The sequence below is a fragment of the Prionailurus viverrinus genome, chromosome A3, assembly GCF_022837055.1.
Source record: "Prionailurus viverrinus isolate Anna chromosome A3, UM_Priviv_1.0, whole genome shotgun sequence".
NCBI classification, from domain to species: Eukaryota; Metazoa; Chordata; class Mammalia; order Carnivora; family Felidae; genus Prionailurus; species Prionailurus viverrinus.
In genome coordinates this window covers 102,241,708-102,254,556 of record NC_062563.1, presented here as the reverse complement: position 1 = coordinate 102,254,556, position 12,849 = coordinate 102,241,708, and the positions used below count along the sequence as shown (strand labels likewise).

Here is a 12,849-nt window from a genome sequence, read left to right as displayed (position 1 = left end):
ACACTGACAATGCAGAGCCTGCTTGGGATTCCCTCTCTTTCTCTCTGTCTCTGCTTCTCCTCCCCACCCCTCTCCCTCAAAATCAATAAATAAACTTAATAAATAAATCAACATTAGAAAATAGTCACATTTTGAGGTACGAGGGGTTAGAACATTGACATGTTAATGTTGGGGGAACACAATTCAGCCTATAACAGCATCCTCACTTATTGAATCAAAAAGGAAATTTGTTGGCTAATGAAACCAAGGGGACGAAGAAGGATGTTGGATCAAGGGATTCAAATCTTGCATCCAGAATGTGTCTTCATTTCTGCCACTCAGTTTTACTTGGTGTCACCTGCATTCTCAGGCAGGCTCCCTCCCTCATGGTACCAAAGGTAGCCATTTTAGCATTACAACCTCTGTACAGGAACCAATCCGTGTGAAGAAAGGAACTTCTTCCTGACAAGCCCAGCAGAAGTCCTGAGAGAGATATATTTTTTTTTTTTAACGTTTATTTATTTTTGAGACAGAGAGAGACAGAGCATGAACGGGGGAGGGTCAGAGAGAGAGGGAGACACAGAATCTGAAACAGGCTCCAGGCTGTGAGTTGTCAGCACAGGGCCCGATGTGGGGCTCGAACTCAGACCGCGAGATCATGACCCGAGCTGAAGTCGGATGCCTAACTGACTGAGCCACCCAGGCGCCCCAGTCCTGAGAAAGATCTTAAATGACCTGCCTCAAATCACTCACTCACCTCAAACAAATCACTTGTGTAGGGGCAAGTAACATGGGCAAGGACCAAGTTTGAGTCCCCAGCCCATCCCATGCAAACCTCAAAAACTGGGAGTAATGACAGAGTGTTTCTTTATAGCGTTGCTAAACAGGCAATAATAACTACAACAAGCCAGGCCCACTCCAATGATTAAAGCCACGGGAGAAGGTGTGGCAACCCATGAAGAATATGTAGAGGAAAAGAAGAAGACCAAGGTTAGGGCCCTGAGGGAACAAAAAACAATATGCAAAGAATGAAAGATGAGAAACCGACATCCTTTCGGTAGATGCAGGAGAGAAAGAAAGAAAACCAGGACAGTGTGTTACCGCAGATCCCAAGAGAAGAGACAGTTTTAACAGAGAAACCATGATGTGCAACACCCAGGAGTAAAAAAGTTAATGTCTTTAATTGCAAGAAGCTCAGACACACCTTTTGTTGTTGTTGTTGTTGTTGTTAAAGACACACAAATAGAAACATGGGCAAAAAATCAGAACAGGCAGTTCAAATCTTTTTTTTTTTTTTTTAACATTTATTTATTTTTGAGACAGAGAGAGAGAGAGAGCATGAACAGGGGAGGGTCAGAGAAAGAAGGGAGACGCAGGATCTGAAACAGGCTCCAGGCTCTGAGCTGTCAGCACAGAGCCCGACGCGGGGCTCGAACCCACGGACCGCGAGATCATGACCTGAGCCGAAGTCGGACGCTCAACCGACTGAGCCACCCAGGCGCCCCCAGAACAGGCGGTTCATAAAAAAAGAAATTAAAATGACCTATGACCAGGTAAATTCATTCATAAGGAAAAACAGACCAAAACATTTTCAAGATATGCCTCTCTGTGCTTTTAAGATTGGCAAAAATAAAAAGACCTGCACAAATCCAGGGTTAGTAAAGGTGAAAGGAAATAGGCATCCATGGGGAACCTGCCGGTGGTATGAACTGCAGGACCTTCTGGCAGAACAATCTGTTGGAATCAAACATTTAAAGGTACGTGTTCTAAACAAAAATAAAAAAAATTAAAAAATAAAAAATAATAAAGGTACAGGTTCTTTGACCCAACGAATCCCAGCTAGGGATTTACTATCACAAATAAATTCAGCCATATTTTTTTTAAAAAAAGGAAATAATCCTGGGGCGCCTGGGTGGCTCAGTCATTAAGTGTCTGACTCTTAATCTTGGCTCAGGTCATGACTTCAAAGTTCATGGGATCAAGCCCCGAGTTGGGCTCCGCGCTGGGCATGGAACCTGCTTGGGATTCTTTCTCTTTCCCTCTCTCTGCCCCTCCCCCACTCATGCTTTCTCTCTCTCAAGATAAATAAACATTAAAAAAAAGGAAATAATTCTGGGGTGCCTGGCTGGCTCAGTCAGTACAGCATATAACTCTTGCTCTCGGGGGTTGAGTTCAAGCCCCACATTGGTGTAGAGCTTCCTTAAAAAAAATGAAATGAAAATCGTAAAAAAAAAAAAAAAAAAATTAAAAAGGAAATAATCCAGAGATTCATAAAAAAAAAAAAAAAGTTAAACTCAAAATACTGCCCACCAGGTATGGAGGGGCCCCAACAAATCAGAACAGACACTGGCTAGAAACCATCCATACAGCCATACTGGTGGGTCCCCACTGAACATCCTGGGAAAAAGGGAACACCAGGTGAACAAAATGAGGTAGATTTTTGGACATACGGGCTGTTTTAGAAAGTTCTCCAGAACGTGTTAATGCAAGTATAAGGTGCAGAGCCAGGTGAACAACACGGAAGCCATTTTTGTACATATTTAAATACATATAGAGCTGTGCTGGTAAGTATTTCAAAACATTTTCTGGAGGAGAGCATAAGAAACTGAGGGCAAGTGGTTGCCTTTGGTGAGAGAGACTACGTAAAGAGAGGGAAAGAGGTCGCACCGTTTAATGTCATAGAGGCGATACCATTTAATGCTTCTTAACTTTTTGTTTATCTATTTACTTTGAGACAGAGAGAGAGCACCCAGGGAAGGGGTAGAGAGAGAGGATCCCAAGCAGGCTCAGCGTTGTCGGCACAAAGCCCGACTCAGGGCTCCATCTGAACAACTGTGAGATCATGACCTGAGCCGAAATCAAGAGGCGGATGCTTAACTGACTGAGCCACCGGGGCTCCCCTCTTTTTAACTTTGTAATTTATTCAAGCAACAAACAATAATTGAGCACCTACTAATGTCAGGCACTGGCCTAGGCGCTAAGGAAATAATGCAGGAGGCAGTTAAAGCTGAGTGCTATTGGCATGGGCTCCTCAGCCGCACTGTTTGAATCCTGGCTCCCCGCTTAGAAGTCGGGACACCACAGTTAAATCACTTAACCTTTCTCTCCGTTGCTTCATTCGTGAAGTATGGACTAACAGTTCTTATCTCACAGGACTGCTGGAAGGATTAAATGTGATAATACACGTAAAGTGCTTAGCCCCGTGTTAGGTATTTGGCACACATTCCTTAATTGTTAGTGCCAAAAAAAAAAGGGAGCGAGAAGAGACCCAGTCCCCATCCTCCATCCAGAACACCCAGTATAGTGGGTGACTGAAATGGAGGGGAGGAGTTGGTTACTGGGAATGAGGGGCCAGGGGGCTGGATGAGCCACCCAGGCAGATGCTGGCACCACCCAGCGGGAGGGCAGGGCTTGAGGGCCTTCTTGCCCCGAGGACGAGGACGAGGACGGAAGAGTGGAGGGAAGTGCAGCCTTCAGCTGAGATGGCCTCAGGACACTTTGGGAGGATCCTGGGAGATGCATTCAGTGCAGGCAGGCTCTGCCAGGCAAGCGGTCCTAGGACCGCTGGAGGCACCCTGGGTGCCTGGTCTGGAGCAGAAGCAGGAGTCTGAGAAGTGAGCGGAGGAAGCCCAAGAACGGGGCTAATCAGGGAGAGCCAGAGGCCAGGAAGCATTCCAGAGAACTGCGGAGGGGAGAGTGAGGCGGTGGGGAAGAGGTGTAGGGATCAAGCAGAGGAGCCAATTATGAACAACTTTGCTCAAAGGAATTGTGGGAGCACCACTGTTTCGGCCCGTAGTTTTTCTCTTCTTTTTCTGCATTAAGTACACAGAACTTCTGTGGTATCTTCAGATGTTTCAGGTTTCTAGGGTCCTTAGGATTCATCCTTTTTGTTATACTCGTCATGCCTAATGTTTGAGGAAGAGGGGCTCGAACTTTGGGGTCAGCCGGCAGGTGGCTGGGTGGTCCCTGGGTCACGCCCTTGCTTCTGAACCTCCCCGGGTTGGATTTTTGCCCCATTCCATATTTGCAGCTCACTCCAGTCTTCCGTGACTCCCAGGTGGCTGAGCGGGGTGACTGGCAGGGGCAATCTGGCCAACGTCAACTTACAGGGCTTATAAGAGAAAAATATTCTTGGCACAGAAGACATATCTCAAGTTGGTGGAAGGCTTGTCCTCCTGGAGGGGAAAGAGCTGCCTCAGTTTTCCACTAATGCTTACAGTCAGTAAGTAGAGCCCTAAATATTCGCTAAAGGAGCAAATGCGTGGTCCCTCTGAGTTCTGTTTCCATCTGTAGGTCCCAGCCTTTGAGGTACGGACTGGAGAGGACAGGACAGGCTCCTCGGTGTGCCCCCCAACTAACGATACTCCCAGCTCTAAAACTGGAACCGATTAAGGGGTCGGAAGTTGGAAAAACATGACAGTAAATAAAAAATGAGGCGACGGGTCCAGCTCTAGTTGGTCAGCAACACCTTAATCTATCCTCTCCTCATGGAAACAACAAATGCGCTAATTAGCCTTCTATATTTTGGTGGTTATCTTCCCTCCATGATTCCCCAAACTGTACTCTCCAATTACAATCTAAGTTTTCTGGAGTTCTTTTCTCACCTCCTCTGGTTCATTTTTCATCTCCACTGGCACCAGAGTTTATTTACTTTTTACCGTATTTTCCCCAAATGTTTTCTTTCCCAGTGATGAAAACATGTAACAGCCTCACCATTTCCCATTGGCATGGAAGCACTAATCAATTGCCTTGATTACATCTTTTTTGTGAAAAAGCGATCTGACAAAATGTTATTATTGGGTGCTTGCATTTTAAGTACATTATTTATCCTGTTTTTGAGTGCACCCACATGCTTTTACATTTTAATTTTAAAAAATAGGGATTAAAAATTATTTTAACTTTGACATTAAAAAAACCCCAGGCCACGACCAATAATAGTTTCAACCTTATCTAACTAAGATGTGATTGAAAACGGATAGAAAAGTAAAACTTCCAAATCCCTAGAGGGGGTATCACACCTTACAGATCCCTGCCTAGATGTATGCTGTAACACAGGCAAAGAACCACTAGGTGGCTCTGTCATTTTTAAGTAAGACTAAAGTCCGCAAAAGATCATGCATGATTAAGGAACAAAATCTCTGGTAGGCAGAACCTCTCATCAAAGCAAGAGATGATAATTTGCAATCATGGCCTCTTACTCAGAAATAATTTGGAGCTATTGGGTTAAGAATTAGACTAAAACAAGAACAAGAACAACAACAACAGCCCTGCAAAACTGCAAAGTCTGTACACATAAGCCATTTGTTAAAAAATAAGGGAGGGTGTGAGAGCCTTAAGGACATCAATGACTAAAGGGGAGATGGTTACAAATGTTTTCTAATTTACTGTCATCTCAGTTTCTAGAGTTTCTTTTGGACTTTCTGTCTCTCTCTCTCCCTTTTTTTAGATCTTTAAACTTAAGAACAAGTATTAAATTGGGGCATTATAACTTATTAAAAATTGCTTTAAAATTTCCTGGGTTATAGTTGTCATCTTTATTAACATCCCAAAAGAAATAAAACAACTTTGTTTTGTACTATTGGGAAAGGAGAAAACACACACACGTTGTTCTTCTCTAAGAAAAATTTAGATCAAATTTAGATCCTTAAATCAAAATACAATTAAACACTATTCCATTCTATAGCATTTGCCAAGAGATTAAAAGAAACAGTGTGCTGAATTTAGAGGTCAGAATAACTCTTCTCTGAGTCCAGAAAAGATGAAGAAAATAGTTACTTGGAACTGTGGTTTGCATTTTAGGTATTAAATTTACTAGTTAAGTATCTCTGGATATCATTTTTTAAGAAATGAGATAACACATGATGATAACGTTCTGTAAAGTACATAACTAACTTTATATCACGAAAATAAGAGTGGAGTAGAGGGGGGTGGATTTCCAAACTATTAAATATTCTGAACTGTCAGTCTGCAATGGGCAAACAAAAAACTTCCCCCCACCCCTCTCCCTTAAATGCGAATCTCAGACTTGTCACTACCTAGTAAGAACATATTTAGGAACGATTTTAATTGTAAAAGAAGCAGTTTTCTTATTGTTGTTCGGAGCCAATAACTAATGACTGTGTGACATGTGGGGTTGCCACAGTATCTTACTTGTTTTGCTTGTTTGTTTGTTTTTTGTTTTTGTTTTTTTTCCCGGGCAGGAACCACATTTCAAAACTTACAGAAGTAGAAAGCAAGTCCTGTACCATAATTCGTTAAGACCGTTTTTGTAAATGAGCGCTTCTTGCACAGTTTAAATTACAGTTGGCTTTAAAATGCTAATTCCGAACCCACTTATTTAAATGTCTCTGAAAACATACACCCTTCTGTTTTTGAAGAAAACAAATCGCGCCAAAGGACTGCACAAACCGGACTTAAAATGAACAAATACTTCCCGAATGTGAACGACATATAGTTATGTGTTTAGAGACATGGTTAGAAGAATTAAAAACCAATTTCAGTCCCTCCCATCACAGAATCCCCCAGGAGGTGGGGACACTCCAAGGATGCCCGTTACTAAAATCTACCGTAAGCCCCCAAAGAGTTGTAAATCGCGTCTATTCTTTTCGACTGGAAGCCGATCGGTTGAGACCGGCCGTGAATCCTGGAACTCAATCACAAAGGGTGCAGAAGCTCGAGGTAGAAAACCAAAGGGGGCTAAGCAGGTGGTCTGAGTGGCCACCCAAACTCATCTTGGGCACTTTTTAGAAAACCGCTGTACTGTTTGGGTTACCTTCTCCTGGTTTCCACATTCGTCCTTTTATCCCACCCCTGTGCTAAGAACACGTCGGCTGGCAGTGGGGTGCTTTTCGCCCTCAACCTGGAGGCGCGGGCCTGCGCCAGCCTCCCCCGGGCTCCCGGGCTCCCGGGCCCGCCGAGGAGGGGCTCCAGGGGCGGGGTGGGCGGGGCGCGCGGCGCGAGGGCTCGGGCGCGCTCCGCCGGGATGCGCGGGCAGGTGGGGCGTGGCGGGGGCGTGGAGAGCCCGGGCCCGCGGGCCGCCGCCCAGCCCCGGGCCGGCCCGGGAGGAGCCGCGCCGCAGACGGTTATAAGAAGCCGGCTCGCGGGCGCTCCGCGCGCCTCCGCCGACCCCCGCCCCGGCACCGGTCGCCCAGCGAGGGCCGAGGCGGGGCCGCAGGGAGGTTCCCCCAAAGGGATGCTCTCGCCCGAGCGGCGACACCAGCCCCGCTCGCCCCTCGCCGCCGCCGCCGCGCCGCACCCGCCGACGGCCGCCGACATGGCCCTCTACTGCGGCGACAACTTCGGCGTGTACTCGCAGCCCGGCCTGCCCCCGCCCGCCGCCGCCGCCGCCGCCCCGGGCGCCCCGCCGGCCTCCAGGGCGCCCTACGGGCTGGCCGACTACGCCGCGCCGCCCGCCGCCGCCGCCAACCCCTACCTGTGGCTCAACGGGCCGGGCGTGGGCGGCCCGCCCGCAGCCGCCGCCGCCGCCGCCGCCGCGTACCTGGGCGCCCCGCCGCCGCCGCCGCCGCCCCCCGGGGGCGCGGCCGGACCCTTCCTGCAGCCGCCCCCCGCCGCCGGCACCTTCGGCTGCGCGCAGCGGGCCTTCGCGCAGCCCGCGCCCGCCGCGCCCGCCTCGCCCGCGGGGCCCGCCGCGCCCGGCGAGCTGGGCTGGCTGTCCATGGCCAGCCGCGAGGACCTGATGAAGATGGTGCGGCCGCCCTACTCGTACTCGGCGCTCATCGCCATGGCCATCCAGAGCGCGCCCGAGCGCAAGCTCACGCTCAGCCACATCTACCAGTTCGTGGCCGACAGCTTCCCCTTCTACCAGCGCAGCAAGGCCGGCTGGCAGAACTCCATCCGCCACAACCTGTCGCTCAACGACTGCTTCAAGAAGGTGCCCCGCGACGAGGACGACCCAGGTGAGGGCGCGGGACAGGTGCTTCCCCGGCCGGGAGGGCGGGGAGGCGGCGCCCGGGCAGGGGCCGACTTGGATGGAGCTCCATGCGGAGTCTTCTCTTGCTAACTGGGACTGGGAGCCAGAGCGGACGGAACAACCGCCCGAACCCCGAACCTCGTCTGGCTGGGGCGGGGGTAAACCGGAGGACAAAGAGAACTATCAGAGGACCCACGAGCGCGGGGGCCCGGTGGTGGGGGGCTCGCCCCTTGCATCCACTCACACCCACCACACACACGCGCAGAGGCTGGCCGGTTAGAGAAAAACGAAAAAAGCCAGTATCCTCAAACGGGAAGCCACCCCTGGGTGCCAGTGGAAGGGAGGGACCAAGGTACAGGGAGGTAGATTAGCAATAGGAACACGCGTGGGCTCTCGGATAAGGGACGACTATAAAGGGATTCAGGAGCGCTGAGAGCCCCGGCACATTTCACGGAATAGGTAGTGAGAGACCGAGCAACAGCCGGCCGTCCCAGCTGCCCCTGGAGACACCTCCTTCTGCACCGGGGTCCTAACAGACCCTCTTCCTGCACCAGGGTCCTCTCTGTGTCCTTCGTGGAGTAGGCGCCCGCCTTGAGAGAGACGACTGAAGTCGTGGCACAGGCATCCGGGGACAGGGAATAGAGGAATCCGAGAACTAAAGCTGGGTCCTACAGAGTGTGGTTTGGTGCCTTCACTATTTAGAAATGTAAAAATGAAAACCCCAAGTGTACTGCATTTCTGATCCGAGCCCCCCGCCCCGGGTGAGGAGGGCTGGGTTGCAGTGGAGCGCTGTGAGTGGTTTTCCTCTATCGGAGCAGTGGAGGCCGAAGAAAAGCTCAAAAAAAAAAAAAAAAAAAAAAAAAAAAAAACCCGAGAGAACAGGATTCTACTTGAGGTTTTCAGAAGGAGCTGGGGAGAGAGGAGGTGGGGACAGAGGCGTGATAGGAAAAAGAGATGCAGGATTTTGTGTAAATGCTCTGGAGCGTTCGCACCTTGAAAGCACTCGAGAGCGGTGCTTTCCAAGAGAAATGCGGTACAAACCGTGTGTGATTGCAAATTTTCTAGCAGCCACGTTAAAAAGGTAAAAAGAAGCTGGTGGAATTATTTTTAAGTAACCCAAAATATTGTTTCAACAGCGAATATAAAAGCTATTAGTGAGATACTTTATGCTTTTTGTTTGATATTAAGTCTTCAGAGTCCTGTGTGTGCTTGATTCTGCAGGGCACTTTGGACTAGCGAGCCACTTTTCAGGTGCCCGACAGCCATGTGTGACAAGTGGTTACTGTATTGGACAGGGCATACAGTTCTAGAAGGTATCTTCTAGATACCTTCCCCATTTGGCCCGTAAAGCACCTGAGATTGTCATGTTAACGGTCATGTATATTCTTCTGGACTGTCTAAAAAGTTAGCGTCTTTAGCTAGTATCTTGTCAAAGCACTAAATATCCTGATAGGTACAGGTGCTGGTATTCAGATGGCAGCTGTATGAATAAAGAAAAAATTTTTTGCAACTGTTTGCAAAAAATGTGTTACTGAAGATCCTGGGTTTGGAGGAATGAGTGCTGGTTCATGCAGGCAACCTAACACAGTGTTTAGGTAAGAATGCGGAGTCTAGAAGCAGCCTGCTTAAAGCCCAGCTCTACCATTGCTAACTGGGAACACAGCAGGTTACTAACAACCAATGTGGCCTGTTTCCACAGAGCTGAGAGGAGCAACCGAAGCTGCCCGTGGAAAGCACTCTACAAGACAAGTGCTTACCAGTACTTTTCAAATGCCAAAGATTCTGTTTACCAGAAGTGATAAAAGCTGTTGAGAGAGAAGATCCTCCAAGAGGGTGGATCTTTTTTCCCTCGATTATGCTAGATAGTGAGGGGGATTTTCTAAGCAGAAGACTAGCACCACATGCACTAAATGGGGCTCTGGTCTGAGATTTGCCGGTGGAGGAAAAGCTGGAAAGAGACCTGGGGCACCTCCTGTTGAAGGGGAGGGAGGGAGGGATGTAGATTCCAGGAGCTCCCTTGTCCCCTGAACACACGTTGTCCAAGGTGGTGTGAAAACAACTGACTACCCAGTAATAACTTTTGTGATTTTTGTTTGGCAAGACAAATGATTGTGGTATTTGAGGTTGCCTTTTTCCAGTGGAGTGATTTTGTTTTAAGGGACAAATATTGTACCCTTTGAGCAAATAATAATAACAGGTACCAGGACCCTCACGGCCAATCTGTAAAATGGGTATAATCTCATGCCTGCTTTTATAAATCAAGAAATGTAGGCTCACGTTTAAGTAGCACCAGGATTTTGCAAGGGCGCACGCCATGAGTCTGGAGGGGGAGGTGTTGGGGCATTAAAAATGTCTTGGGCCTAGAATTAGGTCTCACGATTTAAGTAGCAGGCACTGCCAGGAGAGAGTGGAAGTGGCCAGAACATCTGGGTTCAAGATTTCTCCTTGGAGGTGAAGAATAAAACCTCCCCCGGAAGGACAAATGTAACCAGTAGAGGGGACTGAGCATGTCTGTCAGGGTTTCATGAGAGTCCGTCCTCCCTCCGGGACTGAGGCTGAATAATTCGAGGGCACGGACTGGGTCCTTCTCTGACCTGGGTTTCTTTCTCCACCCCGTAGGGAAGGGGAATTACTGGACCCTCGATCCAAACTGTGAGAAAATGTTTGACAACGGGAACTTCCGTCGGAAGCGGAAGCGCCGCTCCGAAGCCAGCAGCTCCTCCGCGGCGGCCCCAGGGACCACAAAATCGGAAGACGGGCTCTCCTCAGGATTGGGGTCGGGAGTGGCCGCGAAGCCGGAAGGGGACAGCCCGACGGCTTTGCTAAGGCCGTCCCAGTCCCCAGAGCCTCCCGAGGGCACCAAGAGTACCGCCTCGTCCCCGGGAGGCTCCCTGCTCACCTCCACCCCCTGCCTCAACACCTTCTTCAGCAGCCTCAGCACCTTGAGTGTCAGCGGCAGTGGGGGCACCCAGCGGGCCCTCCCTGGCGGCCGCCACCTGGGGATCCAGGGGGCCCAGCTGCCCTCCAGCAGCGCCTTCCCCCCCAGCTCGGTCTCGGAAGCCGCGCCGGACACCTTGCCGCTGAGCTCCGGCGCCAGCAGCAGCAGCCAGAGGCCTTCCTACTGCAGCCCTTTCCCTGCCGGCTCCAGCGGGGGGCAAAGCAGCCCCTTCAGCAGCCCTTTCTACAACTTCAGCATGGTCAACAGCCTCATCTACCCCCGCGAGGGCTCCGAGGTATAGGACGCGCCAGCCTCAGCTTCTCAGACTTGAATATGCGCACCTGAGATCTTGTTAAATGCAGATTTCCCAGGCAGTAGGTCTTGGGGCAGGAAGGGAGGCTCTGCCTCTCCCTGGAGCCCCGGGTGATCCCGTGGGCCCACTGGCCACATCTGGAGGCGCACGGGAGTCGTAGATGACTCTTTCTACAGCCCAGCAAGCTGTCACAGGTTTCTTCTGGAGAAGGGCCTCCCTGGAGAGAAAGCCACCTCTGTTCTGGGCCAGTACCTGCGAGCCCTGCGAGGGCCTGGACAGCGTCTGTTTTGCTCATCGCTGTATATCAGGGTTACAAGCTCAGATGTGCCCACGGGGCAGCTAAGAAACAAAAGAATGAAGTGTCTTGGGTAGGAAAAAAGGTCGCAGTTGGTAACTGCAGCAGTGGGGAGCGGTCGCGACTGACCAGCTGAAGGCCGCTGTGGGCAGCTAGTTCTTTCCTGCCTGGCAGCATCTTGATTTTTCTGGAAAAGTCAGGTGTCTGGATTTTTTTTTTAGAAAACCTCCATTTGCCTTCTTTGCCACCAGTTAAAGTTCTTAAAATACTGTACCGGGAAACACCACAAATCCTCCGAGCTGCATCCAGCTCACAGATCACCTCTGCTGAGGCTCCGCTTCTGGGACTCGGTGGATACTAATAGCAATAGAACTGCCCAGGCAAGCTGTGTGCGGAGTGCCGTTTCAGACAGACACTCGACGTGTGATCCCACAGCAGCCTTGGGAGATCAGTATTATTACTGTCCCTGTGCTCTCTATATGAGGCCAGTGCATCTCCCAAGATGTCACACAGAAGTCGAGGAGCCAGGATCAGGTCGAGGCAGTCTGGCTCCAGAGCTGGTGCTGGTAGATTTGTTCTGGTCCTGAAAAAAACAAAAGGTGCCGTTATCCATAGGCAGACACAGTGTGCAGGGGGTGGGAATGAGCTACATCTCATTTGACCAAAGATTGAAATAAGTGACCATTGCAGATGTTCTCCTGAGCAACAAGGACAGACACCTCCCTCTGCCTTCTGCTGCCATATGCCCAGGGTGACCATTGTCCTAGTTAACTTGGTGTCCTGTCCCTTTTAGCATGTGTCCTAGATCTTTCATTTTTTAAGACAATATTAGAATGTTATTAAAAAATAGTTTTGAAATGGAATTTTTTAATAGTTTCTTAATAAACCGTCTGTTAAAATTTTTTAATATAATTTATTTTTTAGCACTCCCTTTTACTTCTCAAGAGGTACCTGCATTTGAATAGTTTTTATGGTCACCCTCCCAGTGCCCAGCTGAGTGTCTGGTCCTTGGCAGATCTTTAGCCACCTTTTGAACTCACCCAAAAAGTGCTAATTAAAATGTAGATAATTGTTGATTTCATTGGAACAGCTGATAATGTCCTGAGTTGCCTTTGTTCCCTGTTGTTGGATCTTTGATAGGAGAGTTGCTGGTTTGGGGATTTACTTTTTTTTAGAAAACGGAATGCAAGTAAGTATATTGTAAAAAAAAATTTTTAACTTTTCCCTGTGTATTCTTTTTTGAGACTCACAGCATTACTCTTAAATTTTTATTTTGAAATACACAATACAGAAAACTATTTTTTAAAGTTTTATTGAGGTATAAATAACATCACCGTTACTTTTTAAATATTATGGACGAAGACAACCAAAGAGACTACCTACCCCCCAGATTG

At 49.1% G+C, this 12,849-nt stretch overlaps 2 protein-coding genes across 2 annotated transcripts in view; one reads left to right on the top strand and one right to left on the bottom strand.

The window, feature by feature from the left end:
• Positions 1-7,476, bottom strand: part of TEX37 (testis expressed 37) — a 65,386-nt gene extending 57,910 nt beyond the window's left edge. The window contains exon 1 of the mRNA XM_047851245.1: positions 7,412-7,476. The gene's annotated coding sequence lies outside the window, so the exon portion shown is untranslated. The remainder of the gene's footprint in view (positions 1-7,411) is intronic.
• On the top strand, positions 7,172-12,283 carry FOXI3 (forkhead box I3). Its single transcript, XM_047851242.1, has 2 exons — positions 7,172-7,895; positions 10,529-12,283. The coding sequence occupies exons 1-2, from the start codon at positions 7,172-7,174 to the stop codon at positions 11,146-11,148; spliced, it is 1,344 nt and encodes a 447-aa protein (XP_047707198.1). The 3' UTR covers positions 11,149-12,283.
• Positions 12,284-12,849: the final 566 nt, after the last annotated feature.